At 37.6% G+C, this 21,417-nt stretch overlaps 1 protein-coding gene across 2 annotated transcripts in view; it reads right to left on the reverse strand.

Annotated features, from left to right (window-relative positions):
- The window catches only part of SORD (sorbitol dehydrogenase), a 279,871-nt gene that overhangs the window by 201,158 nt on the left and 57,296 nt on the right, over positions 1-21,417 (reverse strand). The window contains exons 3-4 of one of the 2 annotated variants that reach the window (XM_053717573.1): positions 18,876-18,909; positions 9,895-10,059 (exon numbers count right to left, since the gene is read on the reverse strand). In XM_053717573.1, coding sequence (XP_053573548.1) covers positions 9,895-10,059; positions 18,876-18,909 — 199 coding nt within the window. The remainder of the gene's footprint in view (positions 1-9,894; positions 10,060-18,875; positions 18,910-21,417) is intronic. The other variant, XM_053717574.1, reaches the window with a different exon arrangement.

Here is a 21,417-nt window from a genome sequence, read left to right on the forward strand (position 1 = left end):
GCTCATTCTCATATATAGTTACTAGTTCACTTTCATGTAGCTCATTCTCATATATAATTACTAGTTGACTTTCATGTAGCTCATTCTCATATATAGTTACTAGTTCACTTTCATGTAGCTCATTCTCATATATAGTTACTAGTTCACTTTCATGTAGCTCATTCTCATATATAGTTACTAGTTCACTTTCATGTAGCTCATTCTCATATAGAATTACTAGTTCACTTTCATGTAGCTCATTCTCATATATAGTTACTAGTTCACTTTCATGTAGCTCATTCTCATATATAGTTACTAGTTCACTTTCATGTAGCTCATTCTCATATATAGTTACTAGTTCACTTTCATGTAGCTCATTATCATATAGAATTACTAGTTCACTTTCATGTAGCTCATTCTCATATAGAATTACTAGTTCACTTTCATGTAGCTCATTCTCATATATAGTTACTAGTTCACTTTCATGTAGCTCATTCTCATATATAGTTACTAGTTCACTTTCATGTAGCTCATTCTCATATAGAATTACTAGTTCACTTTCATGTAGCTCATTCTCATATATAATTACTAGTTCACTTTCATGTAGCTCATTCTCATATAGAATTACTAGTTCACTTTCATGTAGCTCATTCTCATATATAGTTACTAGTTCACTTTCATGTAGCTCATTCTCATATATAGTTACTAGTTCACTTTCATGTAGCTCATTCTCATATATAATTACTAGTTCACTTTCATGTAGCTCATTCTCATATATAGTTACTAGTTCACTTTCATGTAGCTCATTCTCATATATAGTTACTAGTTCACTTTCATGTAGCTCATTCTCATATATAGTTACTAGTTCACTTTCATGTAGCTCATTCTCATATATAATTACTAGTTCACTTTCATGTAGCTCATTGTCATATATAATTACTAGTTCACTTTTATGTAGCTCATTCTCATATATAATTACTAGTTCACTTTCATGTAGCTCATTCTCATATATAATTACTAGTTCACTTTCATGTAGCTCATTCTCATATATAGTTACTAGTTCACTTTCATGTAGCTCATTCTCATATATAGTTACTAGTTCACCTTCATGTAGCTCATTCTCATATATAGTTAATAGTTCACTTTCATGTAGCTCATTCTCATATATAGTTACTAGTTCACTTTCATGTAGCTCATTCTCATATATAGTTACTAGTTCAATTTCATGTAGCTCATTCTCATATATAATTACTAGTTCACTTTCATGTAGCTCATTCTCATACATAATTACTAGTTCACTTTCATGTAGCTCATTCTCATATATAGTTAATAGTTCACTTTCATGTAGCTCATTCTCATATATAGTTACTAGTTCACTTTCATGTAGCTCATTCTCATATATAGTTACTAGTTCACTTTCATGTAGCTCATTCTCCTATATAGTTACTAGTTCACTTTCATGTAGCTCATTCTCATATATAGTTACTAGTTCACTTTCATGTAGCTCATTCTCATATAGAATTACTAGTTCACTTTCATGTAGCTCATTCTCATATATAGTTACTAGTTCACTTTCATGTAGCTCATTCTCATATATAGTTACTAGTTCACTTTCATGTAGCTCATTCTCATATATAATTACTAGTTCACTTTCATGTAGCTCATTCTCATATAGAATTACTAGTTCACTTTCATGTAGCTCATTCTCATATATAGTTACTAGTTCACTTTCATGTAGCTCATTCTCATATAGAATTACTAGTTCACTTTCATGTAGCTCATTCTCATATATAGTTACTAATTCACTTTCATGTAGCTCATTCTCATATAGAATTACTAGTTCACTTTCATGTAGCTCATTCTCATATATAGTTACTAGTTCACTTTCATGTAGCTCATTCTCATATAGAATTACTAGTTCACTTTCATGTAGCTCATTCTCATATAGAATTACTAGTTCACTTTCATGTAGCTCATTCTCATATAGAATTACTAGTTCACTTTCATGTAGCTCATTCTCATATATAGTTACTAGTTCACTTTCATGTAGCTCATTCTCATATATAGTTACTAGTTCACTTTCATGTAGCTCATTTGAAGCCACAACTTGACCCACTAATGTCAGCATTTATCTAATAAAACATCATGAAGCATTACCAAAAGGTAATCTACTACTGCTAGACTCATAATAAAAGTATGCAGAAGTGTCTCATTGCTACGATTCCAGTCACCATGGACTTGTATCATTTAGCATATATTTAAAGTTGCAATCTGTTTCCACTTTAATTATGATGAAATAGTATGACTAAAATATAGAAACTCAATAGACTTGTGAACCCACTGACTGTTATCAACACATGACTAAGATGCACTTTGCAACCATAGCATTTAAAACAGGGGATATTCTTTGCAACTGATAAGGAACAATTTCTTGAGAAGTCAAAATACCCAGATCTTGATAAGAAAGGGGTCTGTGCTATAGATAAAAGGTATATTTAAATTAACACAGCAATAGAGAAAACTTCCCTTTTATTGTTGTGGTTTAACATATAGAACAGGGTGCAGTCAAATTGCATGACCTTCAACAAATATTACTACTCTTAAGACTGTGGGTCAATTTGACCACCATGTAGCAAGTGATATGTTAACCCTTTGAGTGCTAACGACGCTAGCACTCTCCCACCTTGAGGGAGATCTGGGGGCTCCCACCCGCTCCAACCCCGGCAATCGTGCCTGTATAGTGACAGGCATCGCCGGGGCTTCACATTTTTGCGTGGTATAGTCATGCGCAAAGATTACTGCACAATTTTATTAACAAAATGACAATGTTAAGTATAGGTAAAGGAGGCATGCTGCTTAGAAGCCTGTATCTCAGGCATCTAAGTAGCTACAAACCCACCATTGGAAAGGTAATCGCCTAACCTTTCCAACAGTGTAAGTCTTGGGGATCTGGAAAAAAAAATAAAAAATTTAAAAAAAACAAACAAACAAAAAAAACATTAAAACAGCTTAGAACCCATGTGGGAAAGTGCTTAGCACTCAAAGGGTTAAAGGGACTCCGTCATAAATTTTTTTAAAAATAATAATATATATATATATATATATATATATATATACACACACATATACACACACACACATTTTATTCTGGCTTATTTTGATTTTTATATAAAAAGTTAAGGGGTGCAGGGTCATGTGGTTTTCAGAGGGGGTGCAGGACCAGGGTATCTGATCTGATGCATAATGTAGGTATGCGACAGTGGGTCTGCAGGGCTATAGGGTCTGATCTGAGGTCTCTTGTGTGCATGTTTAAAAGAAAATACAGGGTCAGGACTATAAACACTAGTCTCATGTGGTTTGTGGATGTCAGTGGGGCCATAGGGACAGGTTTTTTTATGTGGAGATATGACCCTCAGAGAGGCTCCATGGCAAGGGAATATCATGCTTTTTATGGCTATAGGACTGAAAAAATGTGGATGGCAGAAGACAGGAGATGTCAGTGGTGAGGTGATCGAGGGGGTAATAAATGCTGCTGTGGTAAAAGGCACTTGTTTTATGATGAAGTTATGTAATATGAAAAATAAAAAATGGTGCAGAATCAATTTTGTGGCAATACTGAATGTGAAATAAACAGAACAGAACCTGAATAACACGTGTCTCAATGCTATGAATTAAAGGGACAGTCTAGTCAAAATTAAACTTTCATGATTCAGATGGGGCGTGTAATTTTAAACAACTTTCAAATTCACTTTTATCATCAAATTTGCTTTGTTCTCTTGGTATTCTTTGTTGAAAGCTAAACCTAGGTAGGCTCATATGCTCATTTCTAAGCCCTTGAGGCCGCCCCTTATTTCAATGCAATTGGCAGTTTTTCACCGCTAGAGGTCGTTAGTTCATGAGTGCCATACAGATAACATTGTGACCACGCCCGTGGAGTTGCAAATGAGAGGGCACTGATTGGCTAAATGCAAGTCTGTTAAAATAACTTAAAGGGACATGAAACACAAAAATTTTCTTTCATGATTGAGATAGAGAATACATTTTTAAACAACTTTCTAATGTACTTCTATTATCTAATCTGTTTCATTCTCTTGGTATCATTTGTTGAAGGAGCAGCATTGCACTAATGGTTTCTAACTGAACACATGGGTGAGCCATTTACAATTGATATATATATGCAGCCACCAATCAACAGCTAGAACCTAGGTTCTTTGCTGCTCCTGAGCTTGCCTAGATAAACCTTTTAGCAAAGGAAAGAAGGAATCATATTAAATAGAAGAAGTAAATTTGAAAGTTGCTTTAAATTATATACTCTATCTGAATCATGAAAGGAAAATTTTGGGTTTCATGTCCCTTTAAATAAGGGGGCAGTCTGCATAGGCTTAGATACAAGGTAATCACAGAGGTAAAAAGTATATTAATATACCTGTGTTGGTTATGCAAAACTGGGAAATGGGTAATTAAAGGGATTATCTATCTTTTAAAACAATAACAATTCTGGTGTAAACTGTCCCTTTAAAGTGAATGTAAATTTTGATGCTAAAGTGCCCAGTTTTTAAAAATTCAATTAAAAACAGGGGCACTTTAATTATCAAAATTTACATTTCACTTGTGTTGTGAAAAAATACTTACCTCTTAAACTTGACAGCCGCTCCAGCTACCCCCGGTCGTTGCAAGCCATTTCTGACATCAGAAATGATGGATCGGTCATCCTCCAATCAACGCTTCACCCCCGGGGGAATTAGTGTTTGATTCAACGCCGTGATTGGAGGAAGCCGGGTTCCTCATTTTAGACACAGGAAGAGGCTTTGCGACGGGCAGAGGAAGCTGGAGCGGCTGTCAAGATTAAAAGGTAAGTATTTTGGGGGCGGAGCCTATACTTGGAGCGGCAGGACGTGTTTCAGAGAAGCTCCTGCTGGTTTTCTATATACTTTGCTTGTTTCCTTCACTCTAGAAGAGTTATCTACCTAGGATTGTTTTCCTTGGAAGCTAAAGTTGTCTACCTAATATACCAAAAGTCCAGGAGCTGACAACTGACACGCTGACCTATGTTATCCAGGTGAGCCGCGCAGACCTTCTGTGATCTAGGCCTCCATAATTTTGGAGTTCGTGAACAGCGTGGCTGGGGCTGCTGCATATATTCCCCCCAGGCCTTTGGGCCAGAACGTACACAGATACGCTTATTATCATACTCCTTGGTTCTACACCTCTGGACTATTGGGGCTATTTTACATGGTCTAGCCCAATATACAACATGGAGGATACTCTGCGGAAACTGCAAACTATCTTCACAGATTTCAGAGTGGAGCTGATTAGTCAGATGGAGCTTTGGAGACGGAGTGTTAACCCTGAGGATATTAGATGTTTGGATCACTGCCATCTGTCAGTGGATAAGTCTATTCCTTTGAAACAGCGGGAACAACCTCCTGAATGTAAGGAGCTGAAGTGTGCTAGCCCGACCTCGTGGCATGTAGTCACGTTAGAAGAATGGGCTATGCCCCAACTGACCCACCTACCTGTCAAGTTTATGCCCTCACAGAGCGATCCTTCTGCTCATCTAACGCTCCTGCCTGGTGTTTTGTGGATGGAGGAGAGGGGCTCTTGTTGCTGGATCGCAGAGTCTTACCTGCTTGTTCGCCTGGGTGACATAGGGGAGAGAGTTGGGCGCTTACGCGTGCAATAGAATCTGAAGCCGTTCTCCTTAGCGCTGCGGGGCCGTTCCGGAGGAGCCGCAGTTGCGGTCATGGAAGCCTCCCCGAGCTGCCTTGAAACCCCATCGGGACTTGTCCTGTGGTATTTGGATGTGGGGTAAGATAAACGGTGTTTGGCCAGCAGAGACTGTCTTGCTCCGTTTGTGGGACAATGTACAGACTATGCTCGGAATATCCCTCAGTTAGTTGTGGGATCTATTGGCAGACTGAAGCGCCTTACTTGGGACATTGCTTTGTTTGCGAGTGGAGAGAGACTTAACAGTTTACAGTTTTTGAAATTACCACTTGCTCTTGCTCTCTTTTGGATTTGTTTTGTTTCTATTTAACTCTATATTGTGTGTCTATATTACTTCTATATTCAGGCTCCCCGATATATAATGTTAACATTATGTACTTTTTGTATATATAATCTTGCTATCATAGGACAGCTATAGATGCATCTAACCAACAATAGTAGCCGTTAGTTTTACTTAAGATGGCTTAACCCCTAGAACTGATTGGTGCCGCAGAACATATGTGGGTATACCATGTTCAGGATATTACTACCCTTGCTAATTCCAGGCTGTTGCCCCTAACGTTATAATAAGAGGTTTAAGTGCTCGAGCATATACGTAGGGGTAATTTTTAGGATGTACGCATATGTCAATAATTAGTTGACTCTTTATTTCCTGGTCTTATAATATCATCTGGAGCTGGTCTCTCTGATTTCTATGTTAGCTCACAAATGTTATATCACACGCTTTGAATCTATGTTAGTTAACTATACTGATCTTGATATACATAATGGTAATGCACATATTTGATTTAAGAGGGTTTTCTTATTGCCCTATGTTACTAGGGTTTGATGTGTTTTTACTGCCTAGGGATTCCCCTAGTTTTGTAAGTCATTTTAGGCATTTGAAGGCGCAATTCCCTTACATGTGATAGATAAATGTCAGACCCTATATGCCTGACTCCATGAGCTCAGAGTTATTAGAATTATGGCTCCAACCCCTCCTAGGTTTAGGCTTAGTGTACTGAGTAAACAATGAAACGTGGATTCCGTAGAATTTATCCCTATTAAAGACTACTCCCCAGATGTAATATGGCAGCTATTGATATTCCCCCCCCCCTTATTTATTTTTTATGACACAAGATATTTATTTATCTCCCAGATTGTATATTTCTTATGTTCTTGACTCAAAGTGCTATTCTGCTGCTCTGGGAAATGCTATACTATAGATATAAATAAGGTCAGAAATCAAATGTACAGGATGTTGTTTTCAGTCACATGTGTATGTCTTTGAAAATGTTTTTTTCAGTTGTGAATCATGGACTTTATCTGACATTCCTATCAGTATGTAGATTTATGCCTATGTCCTTATCTTTTTGACAAGATTGTGTTTGTTTATATGTTTTATGACTTTAATAAAAAATTTATTAAAAAAAAAAAAGATGTAAGTATTTTTTCACAACACAAGTGAAATGTGAATTTTGATGAATTAAAGTGCCCCTGTTTTTAATCAAATTTTTAAAAACCGGGCACTTTAGCATCAAAATTTACATTCACATTAAGGTAGTGTCAGGCAATTTTGTGCCTGAATGGGCACACTGGGCTAGATTTATCAAGGGCTAGGAGAATTTTCCTTTGTATTCTCCTCAGAGTTCTCTGCAGCTTGCCCTTGGAGAGGCACACCGGTGCGCACAAATTTATCAAAAAATTGCTCATATTAATTTGCGCTGTTTGTAAAGCGAGCTGGGCGGATTATGATCAATTTCTCCATGCGGAAATTGATTTATCATTTCAAACTCGTGGGGTTTTTTTAAGTAGTTTTTTTTGCCCTCTTCAAATAATCTATTACATTTGCGTTTTACCTGGGGCAAATTTGCGCATTCATTTTGGTGTGTTACCACAATACATTTTTACTTTAACTTTGTTATAATAATGTCCCTATATAACGTTAACACATTCATATTGTTGATACAATTTTCGTACTTTGTGGGACAATTTTACATTTTACATATTTGGCATATGTATCTAGCCAAAGCTAGACCTGCTAGAATCAGAAAGTACTGCATCAGAAATAGATGTTAGCATGGCACAAGCTGAAAAACATAATGGATTTCTAATACTGTTCTCCACAGTACCTATGGAGAACTATAATGGGCTTATTTGTAGAAGTTTGTGTTCTCCAAAGGCGCAAAAAAATTATAAATAGTAAAATGGGCGTAATGCTAAGGCAGACTTTATGAAATCCTACTAAAACTATCTCAATTTAACCCTTTTTCATTTAAGCGCACCGGTGCACCTTTGTGAACGGGAATGAAGTGAGAGTAATGTATAGTTGGACTTTCTCAATTTTTGGCGCACTTTGCATTAATAAATCAGGGGATTCAGTCAAATGGCGATTTATAGGCGCAATTTTAGGAGAATTGCTTTGATAAATCCAGCTCTATGCAGTCAAAATACAAAGAGGGATTTTTTAAAAAACAAATAGTGACCCCCGCCTAAAAAAGATCCTACACAAGTAATTTATCTATAGGATAACTATGTATTTGCAATAAAAATACTATTAAAAACAGGGACTTCCCTGTTCCCTAATCCAGCTTCCTCCAATCACAGCTTTTCCCCCAGAGTAGTCATTGCCTGAGGCCATGCTGTGATTGGAGGAAGCCGGATTAGTCATTGCTGACGTGTGAATAGAGGATCTCTTGGTGGGGGAAGCTGCTGTAGGAGTGAAAAGAAAAAAAGGTCATTTTTTTAACAAAACGGCTGCTTTGTAAACTTTGATGAGAAAGTGCCACTGTTTTTAATAGTATTTTTAAAAAACTGGCTTTCATTCACCAAAGTTTACCTTCACTTTAAGTAGTCTTCCAACAGAGAAATGCAATTAAATAGTAGATGTTGTCTTATAACTCCACAGATGTCACAGGTGTTCAGATTTATTGTACACCCCATGCAAATAGCTCTAACCATATGATTTTACTATTGATCTTAGCAGTTGTTATTTCATTGTAAACTAACAACTACTTTACACTGATTTGTTAATCAGCAGGGAACAATATCAATGCTCCGTTTATACATATACATTTTCAAATTCATTGTTTCTCACTAATTAGACATTTTAAACACAGCCCTCCCCCTCCAAATTTATGAAACTGCTGGGGTTAAATGACAAGCTTATGGGCACGAACATCTAGTCCTTTTAATTGAATGTTGCATTTTATGAAATTGAATATGTAAACAGCTTATTCAGGTTGTAAAGTTATTGTGTCTGACAGATAAGGTTGGATTTTACCTTCTCTTTCTAGAGTATTATCTTTATTCATTTCAGATGGTTCCTGCAAAACGTCTCATATTTTACTGTTTATTACGCCAATACCAAGTTATGCCTAAAAAAATGTAACTATAAAGGAAACATTAAAAATACCAAAACTTAATGTGAAACACAAATAAATATATTTGAAACTTTTAAAGTGATCTGTTGTAAAATATTTATTATAATAAATTATAAATATTTTCCTGCTGGTGGTGGATTATTAAAATTTGACAAAGGACATATTATATTGATGAAGGCATAGATCACTATATTTTCTTTAATTATTAAGCAGTCTATACAGTCAAAACTCAAATAACATTTTTCTGTATATTTATAATATGGATTTAGCAGTGCTATATGGGGGATATAATAAAAAGTCAAGACAGGGAACTCTGAGTAGGCTAGGAGGATCACAGATCCCTATTGTGAAAATCTGTTTGACTTCCAGTGGTATAAACATTTCTCAAACCCCTGGCCTTGGAAGGGTAATCAATGCTTGGCTTAGCATTTGCTGTAAGGAAATATTTAACCCTTTCCAGCCGGGGTTAAAGTGTCTACATCTGAACAATTATTGGATCGGGTCTGGGGGGCGTCCCTATAACCTTAGGAACGCCCTCCAGACTGCGATCAAATCTGAGAAGCACAGTAGGCTTCAGGACAGCCGTTGGCTCTGACGTTCTATTCCATCATAATGGCTTTAAAGCCCAGTGTATTATGACTGAATAGAACAGCATAATGGAGTTAAAAGGTTAAGTAGACAAGACAACAGCCAGAACCACTAGTTATGTTATTTACTAATTTTAACACTTTACTATACGCTGTTTTCAAGATATACACCTTACCATGCAAAGTTTATATTTTTAAATATATTAAGTATAGCAACTTAAAATTAAAGGTAATTTTACCTGGCTTTAGGTGAGTTACAGAAGAGCCCACTTTTACCACTGTTCCAGAAGCTTCATGACCCAGTACCATTGGTTTTTTCACAACAAAATCCCCAATGCGACCATGCTGCCAATAATGGACATCTGAGCCGCATATACCTACAGAATGCATTTTCAGCAATACCTCTGTAGAAAGACAATAATAAAATAAGATCATCCATTTAATAAAAGACTGATTTATAAAAACAAAATTTATGCTTACCTGATAAATTTCTTTCTTTCTGGATATGGTGAGTCCACGGCATCATCAATTACTGTTGGGAATATCACTCCTGGCCAGCAGGAGGAGGCAAAGAGCACCACAGCCAAGCTGTTAAGTATCACTCCCCTTTCCACAAACCCCAGTCATTCGACCAAAGGAAATTGGAGAAAAAAGGAGCAACACAGTTTTAGTTAAAAATAACGGTCTTAAAATAAAGGGCGGGGCCATGGACTCCCCATATCCGGAAATAAATTTATCAGGTAAGCATAAATTTTGCTTTCTTTCCTAAGATATGGTGAGTCCACGGCATCATCAATTACTGTTGGGAACCAATACCCAAGCTAGAGGACACAGATGATTAGGGATGGACAATATAGGTAATCTAAACAGAAGGCACCACCGCTTGAAGAACATTTCTCCCAAAAGAAGCCTCAGCCAAGACAAATTTGGAAAAAGTATGCAGAGAAGACCAAGTTGCAGCCTTGCAAATCTGTTCCACAGAAGCTACATTTTTGAAAGCCTAAGAAGAAGAAGACAGCCCTAGTGGAATGAGCTGTAATCCTCTCAGGAGGCTGCAGTCCAGCAGTCTCATAAGCCAAATGAATTCAACTTCTCAATCAGAGAATAAGAGAAGTAGCAGTAGCTTTCTGAAACAAAGAAATAGGGCAGAAGACTGGCGAGAATCCTTAGTCGCCTGAAGGTAAAATTTTAGAGCATGCACCAAATCCAAGTTGTGCAACAAACGTTCCTTATGAGAAGAAGGATTAGGACATAGAGAAGGAACAATTTCATGATTAATATTTCTATTTAAAACAACTTTAGAAAGGAAACCAAACTTATTATGAAGAACCGTCTTATCGGCATGAAAGATAAGATAAGGCAAATCACACTGCAAAGCTGAGAGTTTGAAACTCTCCGATCAGAAGAGATAGCGATAAGACGCAAAACCTTCCAAGATAACAACTTAATATCTATAGAATGCATTGGCTCAAACAGAGCCTGCTGCGATACCTTAAGAACAAGATTAAGGCTCCAAGGAGGAGCAACTGACTTAAACACAGGCCTGATTCAGACCAAGGCCTGACAAAAATATTGCACATCTGACACATCCGCCATATGCTTATGTAGCAAGACAGATAGAGCAGAAATCTGACCCTTCAGGGTACTAACTGACAAACCTTTTTCCAGACCTTCCTGGAGAAAAGACAAAATTCTAGGAATCCTGACCCTACTCCAAGAGTAGCCCTTGGATTCACACCAATAAATAGATTTACGCCATATGTTATAGTAAATCTTTTAGTAACAGGCTTACAAGCATTCAATCTCCAAGCAGTCAGGTTCAGAGAAACAAGATTTGGATGAAGGAAGGGACCCTGAAGTAGAAGTTCCTTCCTCAGAGGCAATTTTTTTTGATGCAAGCTACTGAGGTGATGTTGTCCGTCTGAAACCTGATAAACTGGGCTAAGGACAACTGAGGCCAAGTCATCAGAACATCGTAAATCACTCTCAACTCCAAGATGTTTATGGGGAGAGCAGACACCTCCCGAGTCCAGAGTCCCTGCGCCTTTAACGAGTCCCAGACATCTCCCCAGTCCAGTAGGCTGGCATCCGTGGTCACAATCACCCAGGAGGGTCTCCAAAAGCATGTTCCCTAAGGCAGATGCTCCTGAGAAAGCCACCACGGGAGAGAGTCTCTTGTCAACCTGTCTAGATCTATCCTCTGAGATAGATCAAAATGGTCTCCGTTCCATTGCCTGAGCATGCATAGTTCCAGCGCTCTCAAATGGAATCAAGCAAAGGGAATGATGTCCATGGAAGCGACCATCAGTCCAACAGTAGACTGTTGGAAGCGACCAACAGTCTACTGTTGAGCCACTGATGGCTAAACAGTAGACTGTAGAGAGAGGCAAGAGGAGAGAATTTTGAATTTTCTGACCTCCGTCAGAAATATTTTCATCGATAGGGAATATATTATTGTCCATAAAAAAAAAAAAACACCCTTGTAGCTGGAACAAGGGAACTCTTTTCCAGATTCACTTTCCAACCGTGGGAACATAGAAAAGACAACAAGATCTCTGTGTGAGATTTTGCTTGTTGAAAACATGGTGCCTGGACCAATATGTCATCCAGATAGGGCGCCACAGCAATTCCCAAGACCTGACAACTGCTAAGAGAGCCCCCAGAACCTTTGAAAAAATTCTGGGAGCTGTTGCAAGGCCAAACAGAAGAGCCACAAACTGAAAGTGCTTGTCCAGAAAGGCAAACCTCAGATATTTGTGATGATCCCTGTAAATGGTAACATGAAGGAATGCATCCTTCAAATCTATGGTCGTCATGAATTGACCCTCTTATACTAAAGGAAGAATTGAACCTATCGTCTCCATCTTGAAGGACGGTACTCTGAGAAATTTGTTTAGACACTTTAGGTCCAGAATCTGTCTGAAGGTCCTTTCTTTTTTGGGAACTACGAACAGTTTGGGATAGAAACCCAGACCTTGTTCCTGAATTGGAACAGGTACTATCACTCCCAGGGAGGAGAGATCCTGTACACATTTCAAGAACGCCTCTTTTCTTGTCTTATCTGCAAATAACCTTAAGAGGTGGAATCTGTCTCTGGAAGAAAAGGTCTTGAATTCCAATTTGAACCCTGGAATACTATGTCCACAGCCCAGGGATCCGGAACATCTCGCACTCATGCTAGAGAAAACTGAGAAAGTCTGCCCCTCACTTGATCCGCTCCTGGATCGGGGGTAAACCCTTCATGCTGATTTTGATTCAGCTGCGGGTTTCTTTGATTGATTCCCCTTGTTCCAAGACTGACTGGGCTTCCAAGAGGGCTTGGACTGTTCCTACTTTGAGGAAGAAGGGTAAGACTTACCTCTGATATTACAAAAGGAGCGAAAATTACTCTGACACCCTTTCGGTCTATTTTTCTTATCTTGAGGTAGAAAAGACCATTTTCCCCCCATAATATTAGAAATAATTTCTGTTAAACCAGGTCTAAACAAGGTCTTACCCTTGTAAAGGAATTGCCAAAAGCTTAATCTTAGAGGAGACATCTGCTGACCAAGATTTCAGCCACAAAGCCCTGCGGCCTAGCACAGCGAAACTAGATGTCTAATCACTTGCAGAATAGCATCAGAAATAAAGGAATTGGCTAGCTTAAGAGCCTTAATCCTGTGTTGGATCTCATCCAATGGAGTCTCTACATGGAGGGAATCAGATAAGGCATCAAACCAGTAGGATGCAGCACTTGTAACAGTGGCAATACACACTGCAGGTTGCCATAGGAGACCTGAATGAACATATATTCTTTTTAAATAAACCTCCAGTTTCTTGTCCATAGGATCTTTAAAAGAACAGCTATCCTCAATAGGAATAGTAATTCTCTTAGCCAGTGTAGAAATATCCCCTTCTACCTTAGGAACCGTGTGCCATGGTTCTGTTATGGAGTCAGCAATTGGAAACATCTTCTCGAAAATTGGAGACGGGGAAAAGGATACCCCTGGTCTCTCCCACTCCTGAGAAATAATATCCCTAGCACGGTCTGGGACAGGAAAGACCTCCTTAGAGGAAGGAACCTCAAAGTAATTATTGAATTTGCTAGCTTTCTTAAGCTGGACAACAACAGGGGTGTCTGAGTCGTCCAAAGTAGCTAAAACCTCCTTTAACAGCACACAAAGATGTTCAAGTTTAAATCTTAAAGGGACACTGAACCCAAATGTTTTCTTTTGTGATTCAGATAGAGCATGAATTTTTAAGCAACTTTCTAATTTACTCCTATTATCAAATTTTCTTTATTCTCTTGGTATCTTTATTTGAAATGCAAGAATCTAAGTTTAGATGCCGGCCCATTTTGGTGAACAACCTGGGTTGTCCTTGCTGATTGGTGAAAAAAATCCATCCACCAATCAAAAAGTGCTGTCCAGAGTTCTTAACCCAAAAAAGCTTAGATGGCTTTTATTTCAAATAAAGATAGCAAGCGAACGAAGAAAAATTGATAATAGGAGTAAATTAGAAAATTAGAAAGTTGCTTAAAATTGCATGCTCTATCTGAATCACAAAAGAAAAAAAATTGAGTTCAGTGTCCCTTTAAGGATACCCCTTCCGCTTCAGGCAAGGGAGTTACACTGACTCTGAGATTTAAGAGGACGAGCCATCTGTGAAACATTACTGGAATCAGAAACCCTGCTATGTGATTCTCTAAGTTTCATTGTACGTTTCCCCTTTAATATAAGAAAAGAAGCTAACGCCGCCAATACCGCTAAAGATACTTGAGCGGCAATTTGTGCCTTCAAATACACTCCACTAGGAGTTATAGAAGAACCGCAGGGCACTGCATGTGACACCGTTAAGGCTTAGGACGTTACAGGAGAAGACTGTGGCAATACCTAAACAGCATCATCCTGAGAGACATTAGGCTCAGTAATGAAAATCTTTTCTTTACACTGTAAAGTCTTCTTAACACATGAGGAACAGAATTGCATAGGTGAAGCAATCTGTTCTAAATCAGACATTGTCTCAGAAAGAAATTTTCCCAGGGAAGAAAAAACATCACACTAGTTTTTCAATACACACCTACTATATATTGTTTTTTAAAACTCATTTGCTCCTTTGCTTTACAACAGGACTTGATTAGGAAAACACAGTAAGGCCCACCTTACAAGTTCCTAACTGCTTGAAAGTCATCACTACCCTTACTAAAGAGATTGACATGGAATACAGCTAGACCCATAAACCTGCTTGTAGAAAAATCCAGTTTTCCATCAGACACCAAAACTTCACCTCCTCCATGTAACGAAGGCAAAGAGAATGACTAGGGTTTGTAGGAAGGGGAGTGATAATTAACAGCTTGGCTGTGGTACTCTTTGCCTCCTCCTGCTGGCCAAGAGTGATATTCCCAACAGTAATTGATGATGCTGTGGACTCACCATATCTTAGGAAAGAAAGGGATTGTTCAAAGCTTGATCAGTAGGGTATCCAGCCTAGGGCCCTAACTGATTTCAATGACTATAAGACACTTCCCTGATGAAATGTCCACTCTATAGCCAAGAAACATGTTGCATAATAGGGGGCTAATTTGGATACCCCCTTAGTCACTGCTTGTTGTTTTTAATATACTGTTTTTAATAAACAAGTTTTTAACTCAAGTACAGTGAAAGCATCTTATATTCCTTTACTCATTGGAGCACTTCATGGACGTGAGTTCAGTATCCTGCCTATGATCCAGTCAGCTGGGAATGACCAGGAGTGGGTGAGCTGATACACCCCAATATATCAGCTTGCGACTACTAGTATATAAGTGTGCTTTATCTAAATGTGAGTATCCTTTTGGCTTTCCCTCCATATTCTCTACAACAGTCTGGTTGATCTGCACATGAGGCGCCCCTCTGTCTTGTTTTTTATTCTAGAGAGTATCCGTGTTTATCTGTGAGGAGGAGTGTGGCCATCATCTTTTTCACCATCTGTGGATTCCTATATACATTGTGGACAGTGCCCAGCACTGACCCTATTTTGGGACTATAATTACACTGTATGTACATTTGCATATAGAAATATATGCTGTGTGTGTTGTTTTACATATACACACCTAATTTTTGTTTTATCTTATCTTTTCATCCTTATTGTGGTTTGCATATGCGCCCCCTCATTTTTTAGCTTGTTTTGCAGAAATGTATCTTAGCCATTTTTAAAAATATCTAAGGCATTGGCATTTACTCACACACACATACTCCTCAACGCTGCAGATCCTGCAGGCGCTGTGTGTTAACGGGAAGCGGAGGTGGAACAGTCCACAGTACAATCAGTTGAAAGGGTTGCACGCTGAAACAGCCAAACGGCCTAGGGAAAATGGGCAAAAAAAGGGGAATACAGCCGCACATGTGCAGCTGTACTCCCCTTTTTCCCCAGTATTGGCATTTACTACCTCCTCAGGTAATGAGTTCTACAATTTGATTGCTCTTACAGTGAAGAAGTGTTTACATTGCAGGAGATTAAATCTCTTTTCCTTTAGCCTTAAAATGTGACCTTTTGTCACCAGAATTTTCTTGGTATAAACAGAGCTTCCGACATCTCTGTATATGGGCCTTAAATATATAAAGTAATCATGTCACCTCTCAAGTGCCTTTTTTCCAGAGAAAGCAAACCAGTTTGGCTAACCTATCCTCATAGCTTAAATTCTCTATTCCCCTTGTTAATTTTGTGGCCCTTCTCTGAACTTTTTCTAATTCTGCAATGTCGTTTTTTTATATTGGTCCCCAGAACTGTACTCCATACTCTAGGTGAGATCTTACCAGGGATTTATATAGTATGTTTACCTCCCTTGCATCATTCCCTTTTTAATACATACTAGTATCTTATTATCCTTAGAAGCCGCTGCCCTGCATTGTGCGCCCATCTTTAGCTTGTTATCTATTACAACTCCCAAATCTCTTTCCTCCTCTGTTTTACGAAAGTCTAGTTCCATTTAAATAATAGACTGCCTGCTTATTTTTTCTTCCAAAATGTAGAAACTTGCATTTTCAAGTATTAAATCTCATTTTCCATTTACCTGCCCATTATTTTTATTTTTGTAGATTCCCTTGTAAAGCAAGTTAATCTTGCCCTGACCTAATGACCTTACACAACTTTGTATCATCTGCAAAAAAAGAGATGTTGCTATTGAATCCTTGCTCCAAATTGTTAATAAAAATATTAAAAAGCGCAGGGCCCAGTATTGATCCCTGGGTGACTCTGCTGATTACCTCTGTCCAATCTGAGTATGATCTATTTACTACTACTCATAGCTCCCTGTTTTTTATCCAGTTATTATCCATGAGCTAACATTTTCAGCTATTCCCAGTCCCTTAAAAGGGATAGTAAAGTCCAAATTAAACTTTAATACTTCAGATAGGGCATGCAATTTTAAACAACTTACTTTTATCATCAAATTTGCTTTGTTATCTTGTTTTTCTTAGTTGGAAGCTAAACCTAGGTAGGATCATATGCTCAGTTCTAAGCCCTTGAAGGCAGCCTCTTATTTGAATGCATTTGACAGTTTTTCACAGCTAGATGGCGTTAGTTCATGTGTTCAATATAGAAAACATTATGCAGTCAGCACTAATTGCCTGAAATTCAAGTCTATCAAAAGATCTGAGATAAGGAGGCAGTCTGCAGAAGCTTAGATACAAGATAATTACAGAGGTAAAAAGTATATTTCTATAACAGTGTTAGGTATGCAACATTGGGGAATGGTAAATAAAGGGATTATCTATCTTTTTAAACGATAACATTTTTGGTGTTTACTATACCTTTAATATTGTACATTAATCTCTCATGTGGCACTGTATGAAACACCTGTGCAAAATCCAAGTAGAAAATAACAACTAATTCCCCTTTATCTATATTTTTTACTTGCTTCCTTGTAGATTCAATTGACATAATCTATTTATCATAAAACCATGCTGATTTGAACTCATAATCTTGTTTAAACAAATATACTCATCAATATAATCCTTTATAATACCTTCAAGTATTTTCCCCACAATTGATGTCAGACTAACTGGCCAACAGCTTCCTGGATCAGCCTTGTTTCCCTTTTAAAATAGTGACACAATTAATTCTAATATGACTTTTCCCCATTAAAATGGGTATGCATATCCTGACTTTCACCAAACAGTGAAAATTAATTGTACCAATTGTATTATTACCAATATGTCTGTGTATGTATGTATGTATATATATATATATATATATATATATATATATATATATATATATATATATATATATATAAAACACACAGAGAAAGTCCAGCACTCACTTACAAGCTCTCAGCTAAGATTTAAAAGCAAAAATGGAAAGGTTAGTTACCGCATTTGGCCAAATGGGACAAGCCCAGGTACCACATCAAGGTCCTTTCCAATACCTGGGACCCTAAAACAGCCACACAATGCAAGCTGTCAAATCCAAACAAACTGTGAACAAGAGAAGGCAGCACAGGCTTATGTAATCACCCTAGACATATACAAAACACGGAAGGGAGCTGCACTTTCATACCGGACCGGGTACACGTCCCATGACCCTGCAACATGCTCAGCCCCGGGTGTCATGGGCACTCACAGGAAGCTGTGCTGTCCCCAGATTCACAGGCAGTTAACCCCAGACAGGTCTGGTTGCAAGAACCATAGGGAAAATTACAAAACAAATTAATACAACACACAGAGAAAGTCCAGCACTCACTATGTCCAGCACTCCGTGTTATATATATATATATATATATATATATATATATATATATATATATATATATATATATATATATATATATATATATATATATATATATAAAAATAAATAAATAATGTATGGATGGTGTTTTCATATTTTTTTGCCTATTAGAAAGCAAAACTGAATATTATAGTCTATATCACAGCAAACACTTACAAGTCCCTCCATGAAATCACACATTTGCCAGCATCTGGTGGGTATTATACCACGTACATCATATATATATATATATATAGATAGAAAGTACAGAGAAAAACCCCTGCAGCTCTTATGATCACAGGAAAGAGGTATGAACACATTTCATAGGAACTAAAGAAACAACCCATTGGAACAGGGTCACACTGTGACAAACGAGCATTAGTTTAATACTAAATGAGAGCACTTTATTATCGTGATACTATGTTCTTTTTAAAACAGCTTGTTATAATGGCACAAGATTTTAATGGATTAGTAATACTTGCTTAAAACTCACCATTTGCATTTGGTTCAGGCACTGGCCGGTTTTCCTAGGAGGAAAAATTTGGGAAACTGTATAAAAATAACATTAAAATGTCTTCACATAATGTACTTAGCATATTTAAATATCTCACACTAACCTGTTTAAAATAACTTGTATATTCTCTCTTTAAGAAGTTAGATGATGTTTCTAAATATTAGTGATACATTTATTAGATGCATTTAAATTTTATGAGACATTAAGTATTGACACTGTACTACTATTTGTTTAACCTCTGCAAAGGGGTTAAGCACACAGTAGAAGAACCACTTTAATCAGCAGCGCTAGTCAAACAACTCAGATGTGCAACTAGTGCTTATTAACGGATCAGTGGTGGAATGTTTCCGCTCAAGAGAGGCAGTGCACTGTGGGTCCAGAGCGGTACTTCTACTGTGTGTTTAACCCCTTTGCATGGATTAAACTATCAATAGTGCAGGGTCGATAGTCTTAAAGGGATATGAGACCCCAAAATGTTCTCTTTTTGATTTGGATAGAACATACAGTTTTGAACAACTTTCCAATTTACTTCTATAATAAAATTTGCTTCATTATCTGGTTATCCTTTGCTGAAGGAACAACATTGCACTACTGGCAGCTAGCTGAATACATTTAGTTAGCCAATCACAAAAGGCAAATGTGTGCAGGCACCTATTAGCAGCTTGTTCCCACTAGTGTAGGATATGTGTATATTCTTTTGAAAAATAGAAGTGAACTTAAAGGGACATTAAACCCAAACATTTTCTTTCATGATTTAGGTACAGAACACAATTTTAAACAACATTCCAATTTACTTCTATTATCTAATTTGCTTCATTCTTTAGATATCCTTTGTTGAAGAAATACCAATGCATATGGGTGAGCCAATCACACAAGTCATCTATGTACAGCCACCAATCAGCAGTTACTGAGCCCATCTAGATATGCTTTTCATGAAAGAATATCAAGAGAATGAAGTAAATTAGAAAGTTGTTTAAAATTGTATTCTCTATCTGAACCATGAAAGAAAAGTTTTGGGTTCAATGTCTCTTTAAATGTGTCTTAAAATGACATGCTCTATCTGAATCATGCAAGTTTAATTTTAACTTTCCTATCCCTTTAAAATAACGCTCTAATGAATAAGAGCACATCACTTTTTCAACTATTATGGCCCTTTAAGTCTGACAAGAATAGATTTAAATTAGTATTTATTAACTAAACACATGCTGATGGAACAGCAGACAATATCAAAAACAATTTTACATGTGCCAATGCATGAAAAGAAAACATAACTTACCTGATAAATTCATTTCTGTCATATTGGCAAGAGTCCATGAGCTAATGACGTATGGGATATACAATCCTACCAGGAGGGGCAAAGTTTCCCAAATCTCAAAATGCCTATAAATACACCCCTCACCAGGGATAGGCACAGACAAAGGCTGTGGCGGACATTTTCCAAAGTACTGACTGTATTGAAGGACACCAAAGTACATTTGAAATTAAAAACATTATGTTATAGTGCTTGGTGTTATTATACTGATGCAGATACCCCTGACCCTATAACCAGCCCTCCTCTGGCTATACCCATGAGCAAGTGTCACTTCTGTGTCTTTGTATAGTGCTGGGTGTTATTATACTGAAGCAGATACCACTGACCCTATAACCAGCCCTCCTCTGGCTATACTCATGTGCCAGTGTCACTACTGTGTCTTTGTATAGTGCTGGGTGTTATTATACTGATGCAGATACCACTGATCCTATAACCAGCCTTCCTCTGGCTATACCCATGAGCCAGTGTCACTACTGTGTCATTATATAGCGCAGGGTGTTATTATACTGATGCAGATAACACTGACCCTATAACCAGACCTTGTCTGGCTATACACATGTGCCAGTGTCACTAGTGTATCTTTGTATAGAGCTGGGTGTTATTATGCAGAGGCACATCCAGTATTTCACTCAGGCTTTATTTATTCCATAACATCACCTAATATTGCTAGCAGTCTCTTGACAAGCCACTAACCTTATTCACACTACATATTTTTTTCCTATTATTTAATCAGAAAGAAAAGATATACTAAGGTTGTGGCGGACACTGCAAGGGCTAGTCACGGACACCGGTGTCCGTGTACGGACACCTTGCCTATCCCTGCCCCTCACCACACCCACAATTTAGTTTAACGAATAGCCAAGCAGTGGGGTGATAAAGAAAGGAGTAAAAAGCATCAACAAAGGAATTTGGAAATAATTGTGCTTTATACAAAAAATCATAACCACCATAAAAAGGTGGGTCTCATGGACTCTTGCCAATATGAAAGAAATTAATTTATCAGGTAAGTTCTTACATAAATTATGTTTTCTTCATGTAATTGGCAAGAGTCCATGAGCTAGTGATGTATGGGATAGTAATACCCATGATGTAGAACTCCACAGAAGAGTCACTAGAGAGGGAGGGATAAAATAACAACAGCCATTTTCCGCTGAAAAAAAATAATCCACAACCCAAATTATAAGTTTATTTCCATAATGAAAAGAAAAA

This window comes from Bombina bombina, chromosome 6, assembly GCF_027579735.1.
Source record: "Bombina bombina isolate aBomBom1 chromosome 6, aBomBom1.pri, whole genome shotgun sequence".
Lineage (NCBI taxonomy): Eukaryota > Metazoa > Chordata > Amphibia > Anura > Bombinatoridae > Bombina > Bombina bombina.